The sequence below is a fragment of the Diceros bicornis genome, chromosome 7, assembly GCF_020826845.1.
Source record: "Diceros bicornis minor isolate mBicDic1 chromosome 7, mDicBic1.mat.cur, whole genome shotgun sequence".
Classification (NCBI taxonomy): domain Eukaryota; kingdom Metazoa; phylum Chordata; class Mammalia; order Perissodactyla; family Rhinocerotidae; genus Diceros; species Diceros bicornis.
In genome coordinates, this window is record NC_080746.1 from 56005011 (window position 1) to 56015014 (window position 10004).

General features: G+C 50.3%; 1 protein-coding gene across 1 annotated transcript; it reads left to right on the plus strand.

The window, feature by feature from the left end:
- The first annotated feature begins 7530 nt into the window (after window positions 1–7530).
- Window positions 7531–8493, plus strand: LOC131407942 (olfactory receptor 2AT4-like). Its single transcript, XM_058544534.1, has one exon. It carries the CDS (start codon window positions 7531–7533, stop codon window positions 8491–8493), a length of 963 nt encoding a protein of 320 aa, XP_058400517.1.
- The last annotated feature ends 1511 nt before the right edge of the window (window positions 8494–10004 follow it).

A 10004-nucleotide genomic window follows, 5' to 3' on the forward strand; every position in this document is an offset into this window, starting at 1 on the left:
AAGCAGAGCGCACTGAACTTAACCACTATGCCACGGGACCGGCCCCTAGCCGAACATTTAACGCTTGTCATCACATACCCATAACCTACCTTACCAGCCTCCCTCCCTCCCCTGGCCCTGTCCAGAGCATACCACTCACGTTCATGTCTTGGAGACTTTGTATGTGTGGTTTCCCCTGGTCAAATGCCCATCCTCCCTTTGTCACAGGATTAGCAGTCACCCATCAAGGACCACCTCCGACCCTCCATCCCAAGTGTTTCCTGACCCCTCCAGAAGAGAATGGACGTGGTCAGGGTCATATCCTAGTTCTCTACACAACCTTAGTCAGTGAGTGTTGACCAGGCTGGCCACACCCTCAGCGAACTTTCCATTAGCCTGTTCCTCTACCTCCAGCCTTCCTGGGTGAAAAACCTCAGATGGGAAGACATCCAAGGGGTGGCTTCTCTGTGGTTATGGTGGTGATGGCAATAGAAAACTTCTTCACAGCACTTCACAGTTTGCAAAGCCCTCTCACCTGGAGTTTCTCAGTAACCCTGCACTCCAGCCAATACTGCTGGTGCTATTAGCACCACTCACAAAGAGAGACAGAGGCAGAGGGAAGGGAGGCCATCTGCCCACGTGGAGCTGCTAAGTGGAGGAGCTGGGATTTGAACCCAAGAGCATTTGGCCCCCAAAGCTGATGTGACACTGCCTCCTGGTGGCGGGCAGGATGGTGATGATGATGAGCATGCTGGAGGTCCCCAAAGTGGGCCCTAATTCTGGACTCTGCTCCCCAGAGCTCCATAGGCCTCCTGCCCTGACTCTCCCTGGACATATTTATAACTTCCCTTTACTCCTTGGCACTTTCCTTTCCCAGCTTTGCACGTCTGTCAGAGCCTCGCGCTTTGAGGGTGAGGAGCAGTGGGGCGAGCGAGACAGAGAGAGACAGACGTCACTGACAACTTTCCAGGGCAGAGCGGCTCAGGCAGCTGGCCTCTGCTCTGGTGGGAACTTCAGAGGGCCAGGTCGTTTTATGTCCTGAGCTCAAAAATGTGCCTGAGATACATGGGCTCCTCCTGGAGACATTTCTGGACCTCTCCACTTTCTAAGGAGAGAGAGACCTGGACTGTGAATGTTATAGAATCTCTGCCCCGGCCCCAGGAGAGAGGCACAGGGTTGTGCAATCTGGGTGGAAAATGCTAACGATACCCGCTTGCACCCTTCACCTCTTCTCAACCTGCTGCACACTAGCACAGAACTTACACTCAAGAGGTACTCAGTGAATGAATGCCCATTTTACAGAAGAGGAAACAGAGTCTCAGAGGGCTAAATGCCAGGCTTGAATCCAAATTGGTCTGGCACCGAGATCTGAGCACGCATCCAGGATGTGGCCTCCCGGTCCCATTCAGTGGAGAACAAACTCCCTCAACCTCAATGTCTTCAGAAAATTCTCCCACCACTCTTGTCTTAAATGAGACTTTCTGCAATCTTGCCTTTATCCCACTCTCTCTCTCTCCTTCTTATTTATTTATTTATTTATTTATTTTTTGCCTGCTTCTCTCCCTCCTGACTCAGCCCGGGCCCAGCCCCTGGGCTCAGAAGCTCCTCTTCTCTTCCCCTGTCAACCATCCTTTCCTCTCCCATTCCTTCCACCTCTCCCTCTCTGCTGGCTAATTCCCACCAACAAATGGTGGGAAATCTGTTTAAATATCTCCGGTTTAAAAATGCAACAAAATCCTCCCTGACCTCTCATTGCCCTCCAACCATCCACTTCTCTTCACCACAAACATTGTGAAAATGTTGTCCACTCTCTGCTCTTACCCACCCCCAGCCTTCCACACTCACCGTTTCACTGGACCGTTCACCCCCAGGTCACCAGTGACCTCCTCCTTGCTGGATCCCCCGGAACACCTTCACCTCTCATCCTTCCAGTCCCATCAGTGGCTTTTACTGTTGCTGGTCACACGTGCCCCTTGGAGCTCCTCTGTGATGTCATACTCTCCTGCCTTTGCTTCACCCTCTCTGGCTATTTTTTCTCAGCCTCTTTGCAGACTCTCCTTGTTCTGCCTCAGTCTCATACTGGTTTCCTCCAAAGTTCTGTCCCTCTCACTCTGCACTCTCTCCCTGGCCCCATGTAGCACAGACCTCCCAAGTCTTTGCAATTCAGCTCTCTCTCTTGAGCTCCAGACTTAAACCCTCCAATATCTGCTGGACATCCCCATTTGGATGTCCCACGGGCTCCTCAAATGCAACATGTCCCAAACCAAGCTCATTGTCTTCCTCCAGCCCACCACCATGTTCTCCTTCTCAGTCAACATCACTGTCATCTGCCTTGTCACCCAAGCCAGAACGCGAGCATCATCTTTGACTCTTTCACATGCAGTTACCAAATTTTGACTATTCTGCCTTTTGAAGATTTCTCTAATCCTTGATAGTTAAGAGGTGTGGACCTTGGAGATGGATGGGATTTTAACAGCGACTCACTGTTGGCCCAGAGGAGTGACCAAAGCAGGCTTAGTTACTTGACCTCTCTGAGCTTCCTCATCTGTAAAGCGAGGGTGGTGAAACCACGGCTCAGATGAACTGAAATGGAGTCTGTGACCACCTGGGCACAGTCACTGGCACAAGCGAGCACTCAGTGAAGGGCAGCAGCTTCCATCGTCCATATCGTTGTTACATCTCCCTGGTCCTCTCCTTGCCGTCCAGCTCTCTGGCTGGCCTCCCTGCCTCTAGCCTCTCCCTCTCGAATCCGTTCTCCACGGGGCAGGGGGTGTGATCTTTCTGAAACATGCAGCTGACTGCTAGACCCTTCCCTGAGGCTGGCCCTGGCTCTCCAGCATCCTCGTGCTGAGTTCTTACTCCTTGGCCTGGAATTCGAGACCCTTCTCCCTCTGGCCCCTGCTGACCTCTTTAGCCTCATCTTTTGAAACTCCCAGTCTTTCCCTCTATACCGTATCCCCAACACACTTCTATCTGCCCCTCTAATACACTTCCTGCTTTTTCACCCCTTCCTGACTTTGTCCCTGCCTTATTGGCCTGGAGAGCTCTCCTCATCTGCTTATAATTCACGATCCACCCGAAAGATGTCTTCCGTGATGAAAGTCTGCCTTGTCCCCTCCTCTGAGCCCTTCAATTCTATAGCAGCACAGATTACACTGGGTATCATTGGGGGTCACTTTTTTCATTGGCTACCCCCACTAGACTGTGTCAATTCACTGTGTCCAGGCACCCAGCACAAAGGCAGCTTCATTCAATGTGGAAGGAATGATGACCCTCAGTTCTCCTAATCTTTAAAATGGGCAGCCTGGGAAGCCTAGGCAGCTAGGCCTGGTTAATCCAGAGGAGAATAAGAGCACTGGAGGCTGGAGGAAGATGAAGTCACAGAAGGCTCCCTGGAGAATGTTGGACTTAGAGTTATAACGCATCTAAGAAAGAGCAAGAGTGAGCAAGAGAGGGCAAGTGAGTGAGAGAGAGTGAAGACTTGGGAAGCCGAGTGGCTCTCTGCTTGTCACACTTGATCCTCTAGCTTCAAAACACTCAAAACTCCCCCCCACCCCCACCTCCACCCCCAGGCCAACAGCACAGCGCTTTACATTTACAGAGAGAATTTTCACAACCATTTTCTCATTTGTGTGGTTGGTTGGCTCGGATCCTGCCTGTTCTTGGCTGTCTGTGTGACGTGGGCAGTCCCTTTCACCTCTGATCCTCAGTTTCCTCATCTGTCACGTGGGGATACCACTTGTTGCTCAGTAGGAGGGAAAGCCTCCATAGACCACAGAGTTCTGCGCCCCAGTGAGGACTATTAATCCTGTTGTTCCAATATGAGCAGAGCCCAGTGGTAGCTGCTAACCAGCCACTTTGGAGTTCCCAGAAGAGCATTGCACAGGGCCCCAGTAGAAAGGGACCCCAGGGGGCAGGGCCCCTGCAGGATAGGAACGGGCAGGGCCTGGGGGTTTAATGGGACCAGGCTGAGCCCCAACCTCGTCCTCCCCACTAAGACAGCACAGTCATGGGGAAAGGAGGGAGCAGCTGGAGGGGCCTAGGCTGCAGGTGAGCTGGGCCACCCTGCAGCGGTCTCGGGTGGTGAAGCCTACAAAGGAAGTGCCAGGAGCCAGTCGGAACCCAAGGACGGACAAGCTTCTGGGATGGCAGAGTTTAGGGGGGCAGGCAGCTGGGCCGCTCACCCCACTACGAGGGGGGCTCTAGGAGAAGGGAGATGGGCTAAAATCTTTCTGCCCCAATTTGTAGCGTTCAGGGCTGGCTGGCTCTGCTGCTGATTTGCTGTGTGACTTTGGCCAGGTCATAGCCCCTCTCTGGGCCTCCCCCTTCCCATCAGTGACAAGAAGGGAGAAGGACCAGAAGCTCTCCTTAGAGTCGAGTGTTGTCTGCTTCTGCAGGAATGCTGGAGAGAAACCCCTGAGGTTGTCAGGACAGCCGTGCTCCAGTCTCCGCCTGTGGAAACACCAAGAAAGAAGGTGCTGGGCCCCATTGAGATGCTAGTTTTATAGGAGAGGGGTCAGAGCCAATCTCCAGCCCTGAGGAACCCACAGGCCAGTGAGGGAAACATGGACGACAACGCCCAGAATGATCTGGGCCGCCAGACATGGAAGCTTCAGTGCCTCTCCTGTGGCAGACCCTTAGGAGCCCTGGGCAGGGAGCCAGGAGTCTGGCTTCTAGGGCAACTCTGCCACCAACTCCCTGTGTGACCTTGAGCAAGTCACTCCCTTCTCTGAGCTTTTCTTATTTGAAAAATAGGGGGAAATGAGGATTGGACTACACCGCCTGCTTTTAAGGACCTTCTGGCTCTGATGTTCTGTGATTGCCCAGCAAACCTCACACAACCAGCCCACAAGGATCTAGTTAGTGGAGGGAACAGCCTCTCAGAATTGCAGCAACTTGCAGGGAAATGCAGTTTCTAAACCATTTAGATGCTAGAATAAAAGAAAATTAAAATCCCTGCTGACTAATCTGATACAGGAAAAAGTTCAGTTTAACTCAAGTGAACCCTTTCATTCGTTAATTCATTTCTTAAAAAATATTTGTTGAGGGTTTACTCTAAGCTGGGTCTTCCCAGGCACCGGGTGTACGACATTTCTTCTCAGGATGTGGGGCCTGGCTGCCGTGACCTTTTTCCATTCAGACGCACCCTGTCCATCTATTCCTTAAGTCATTTCTTGAAAAGAGCATTTTTCTAGCCATGTAGAGCCTCTATTTAGTAACCAGTCCATCTGAAACTGTTTGGAAACTCCCTCAGAACAAAACAGCAATTTATACTTGTCTCTGACATTAGCCTAAGAAATGAAGAGAAGAAAATAAAACCTTTGGCCTAACTTTTCCCCAGGTGGAAACCAGAGCTTCCGAATTCTCCAGGTGGCCTGGCTTGGTGGAAAGAGTCCAAGGCCAGAGCCAGGAGGCCTGCTTTCCAGGACCAGGTCTGACACTGACCTGCCATCGAGCTGGGCTGCTCCCCATCCCCACCCCCGCCTGATTCTTCATTTGTGAAGAAGGATCAGGAACTCAGCGATCTTCAGGGCCATTTCCACTCTTACATATTCTATGACATGAGAAGGGTTTGGTTAGAAGAGGCAGAAGCTGGAGTTGGTTTTGGAAAACCAAGCGGAACCACTCAAGGGGTCATCGGGACAGAGAGGCGGGGATCGGAGTGTCGACATAACCTGGCCCTGGATGGCTTAGTAAGGGTAAAGAGCAAGTCGGCACTCCTCTCAGCTCAGTTCTGTGGGTTGGAGAGTCTCACTTCAGGGGGCTGGGGCCTCCATGGATGTGCAGTAACCTTCTTCAACAGCCCCTGGAGAGTGGCATCACTGTCTGCAGAGCGCCTGGTCTTCTCTCTGCAACTTTTCAGTTGTCTGTGGTGGCCCAGGAAGGAAGGAAGGCTCCGGGGCAGGGGGCATGAGATGCTAAACAGTGACCCTTGCCGAGCTGCCAGGTGACTCTAAGTACCCTGGAGTCTGTTTTTTCCCAAAAGGGGGAGAATCTGCCTTCAACTTGGATTCTATTCGGGAAACGACTCCTTCTACCAAAGAGTATATCATGCCTCCACCTTCATAGGGTGATCAACACCCGGGTTTACCAGGGCCTGAGGGATTTCCGGGGATATGGGACTTTCAGAGCTAAAACCAGGCAGTTCTGGGCAAATCAGGATGGTTGGTCTCTGGGTATGACCAAGAGACAGGATACAAGGACAGGTCACAGGGTACCCAGGTTAGACTGAAACAGACAGAGAGCCTTAGCAGCAGCTATGCAGAAAGGGAAGCCATTCTTGGGTTAAGCAACTCTCCCTATCAACCACAATACGATATCACAGAAAGGGAATCCTCAGTGTATGGAAGTGTAGAGACAAAGAACACTGATTCAAGAGACACACATCCCAGCCCAGATGGAGTGAGATGAGAACGGAGTGAGGTGTAGAAAAGGAATTGAAGCCAGAGCTGCACAGAAGTGGTTCTTTCAGCCATCCCTGAAGAAGGGTTCCCACCAGTTCCTTGGAGCTCAGGAGCTGGAAGTCGTTATCAGAGGCCACTGACAATCCTCTAGGCTTGGAGGTTCATAAGCAGAGTAAAGAGAACCTTAGAGTAAAGTGTATAGAGTTTTCACTCCAGGGTTTAGCTTCATCGCTCTCCACCAGCGATTCTCCTGTCTTCACAAAGTCTCAGGTTAAGGAATTCCACTCAGGACGTGCCGTGTAGAGATATCTGAGCTGGATGGTCTTGTGCCAAATGTCTGCAGTCAAGATTCTGGTGCTGATAGTGGGCAAAATCTAGTAAGTGGTTCATCAACATTACCACACCCAGAATGTTCCTTCACCTGTGGTATCAGGAGCTAGGCAACCACATGAGGCATCCTTAAAGGAGCAACTTAAAATAATAAAGACGCTACTTGATTTTTAATTGACATTTGAACATAAATAGATGCTTCTCAAGATTTTTTCTCTCTGATGGAATAAATTTGCCCCAAACCCTGCTGTCTGATTGATGTGGTTCATTTACGATACTTTTTTTTAAGAACCAGTAGATCTAGGGGTAGAAGATTACTTAAAAGTTTTTAATCTAGCTCCTGCCCAAATATTAAACCTCCTCTGTGGCATTTCAGCCAAAGACCCCAGTCTTGCATACTTCTAGTTGTATGGAATGCACTAATTTTCAACCCAGTCTTTTGCCTTATGGGATAGTCCTAATTGTAAGAAATTTATTCCACATGTGGGGCTGAACTCCGGGCCCTGGAGTTGCTGATACTGGCCCTGGTTCTTTGTAAGTGTTCCTGCCCTGTGACAGCCCTGCCAGTGTTTGTGTCCACCTCTCTTCCCCCTCAGACAGGACCAGCTCTTTTGACCATAATCATTAGACACCTCACCATCCTGGGCGTCTTAGTTGTGCTGTGAAATTCCAGGAACAAAGAAACTGTTGGGATTGAGATCTGCAGTTGGAAAGAAAAAGATGAATGTTCTAGTTAATGTTTCCCTGATTGTTTTGGTTTCCAGATATGTGCTGATGTTCCCAATGCCTGTGTGTAGACATTCAGCCCTGACTCATTATGGAAGCCACCTGTAATGGATCAGAGGACTCCTCACCTGTCTTCTACCTGGTGGGCATCGCCTCTCTGCCCAAATCCCTCTTCCTCCCTGTCTTCTTGATTTTCCTCTTAATCTACCTGCTCATCCTGGTGGGGAATGCTCTGATCCTAGTAGCTGTGGTGGCACAGCCCAGCCTCCACAAGCCCATGTACTTCTTCCTGATCAACCTCTCGGCCTTGGACGTCCTCTCCACCACAACCACCATCCCCAGGATGCTGTCCCTACTCTTGCTTGGGGACCGCTTCCTCAGCTTCCCTGCCTGCTTCCTGCAGATGTACCTCTTCCACAGCTTCTCCTGCTCTGAAGCCTTCGTCCTGGTGGTCATGGCCTATGACCGCTATGTGGCTACCTGCCGCCCACTGCACTACCCTGTCCTCATGGCCCCACAGACCAACGCTGCACTGGCAGCCAGTGCCTGGCTCAGCGCCCTCCTCCTGCCCATCCCAGCAGTGGTGCAGACCTCCCACATGGCTTTCCACAACATTGCTCACATCTACCATTGCTTCTGTGACCACTTGGCTGTGGTCCAGGCCTCCTGCACTGACACCACTCCTCAGACCTTCATGGGCTTCTGCATCGCCATGGTGGTGTCCTTCCTGCCCCTTCTCCTGGTCCTTCTCTCCTATGCCCACATCCTGGCCTCAGTGCTTCACATTAGCTCCCGAGAAGGACGCTCAAGAGCCTTCTCCACCTGCAGCTCCCACCTCCTGGTGGTTGGCATCTACTATTCTTCCATTGCCATAGCCTACGTGGCCTACAGGGCTGACCTGCCCCTCGACTTCCACATCATGGGCAATGTGGTGTTCGCCATTCTCACACCTGTCCTCAACCCTCTCATCTACACACTGAGGAACAAGGATGTCAAAGCAGCCATCACCAAAATAGCGTGTTCTTGGGAGCCAGGGAATTCTGGGGGCCCTTGATCATTAGATGCAACTAATTCAGCTCCCTGGACACCAATGATAGTGCCTAGCACAGAATAGAAACACAATAAATATTTTTAAACGAATTACAGCAGCCTAAATATCCTTCATTCAGTTGAGCAGACAGCTAAACCTGGTCCTCAAATACTGGATCAAAAAGGCTTCCTACTGGTGTTATAGAATAATCGTAGTTTTCACAATTTTCATCAATCATTAATGTGATGAATAAAATTTGATCATTCGGGGCCGGCCCGGTGGCACAAGCGGTTGGGTGCGCGTGCTCCGCTGCGGCGGCCCGGGGTTCGCTGGTTCGGATCCCGGGCGCGCACCAAAGTACTGCTTGGTAAGCCATGCTGTGGCGGCGTCCCATATAAAGTGGAGGAAGATGGGCACCGATGTTGGCCCAGGGCCGTCTTCCTCAGCAAAAAAAGAGGAGGATTGGCGGATGTTAGCTCAGGGCTGATCTCCTCACAAAAAAAAAAAAAAAAAAAAAAAATTTGATCATTCAATCATTCATAAAAATCTTTACTAGGTGCTAGAGACAGAAACGAACCAGACACAGTTGCTGCCCTCCACGTATCCACAGTCTCGTGGGAGAGTCAGACCCAGAGAAAGAACATAGGTGACAGGACAGAGAGACTCAGAGCAGGTTGTGGGAGCCGAGAAGTTAGCATTGAATTCAACATGAACATTTTTTTCCTATAAGTCCTTACATTTTTGGCATTGATATCACTTCTTTTTTACCAAGTACTGATATATCAGTAATATAGTCGGAGGTGGCCGGGAGGCTTGAAATGACTGCATAAGAAATCTACTAGCAACACTAATCAGGGAGTGATAATGGGGTCTATGCCTCTGTCCAACGGGAAGGATCCATTTTTTAAATTTTATTTTATTTATTTATTTATTTGTTTTTTGGTGAGGAAGATTAGCCCTGAGCTAACAATCCTTCTTTTTTTTTTTTTGCTGAGGAAGATTGGCTCTGGGCTAACATCCGTGCCCATCTTCTTCACTTTATATATGGGACGCTGCCACAGCATGGCCTGATAAGTGTTGTGTAGGTCCGTGCCCGAGATCAGAACCTGTGAGCCCTGGGCCTCTTAAGCCGAGCACGCGAACTTAACCACTACGCCACCAGGGTGGCTCCAAAGGATCCATTTTTAGCTGGATCCCACTAATGGGCTTGGATGCCCATTAAAAAGTGATGCTTCCTGCCAAGAACCAGGGGTGGAAGCTAGAGTGGCTCCACTCACTATTACCCACAGTGACCTTTTGGGGGAATTTGTGCTCGCTGTCTCGATGATTTTAGCCTCTGTGGATTAAGCAGTTCTAATTCCACAAGAGACACAGTAAGTCTCACTAAATTTAAAGCTACAGTTGTTGCCTGGTCATTTTAAGCCCACTGTGCAAGTAAACCAGCAGATAGAAAAAGGAGCTACCCATTCCCAAGGGTAATTGACCCTGATCTTCAGGAGGAAGTAAGATTGCTCTTACATAATGGGGGCTGGGAG

Bases quoted from the DNA above. Each gene is read 5' to 3' on its own strand.
- LOC131407942 (XM_058544534.1), top strand. From the start codon at position 7,531: ATGGAAGCCACCTGTAATGGATCAGAGGACTCCTCACCTGTCTTCTAC.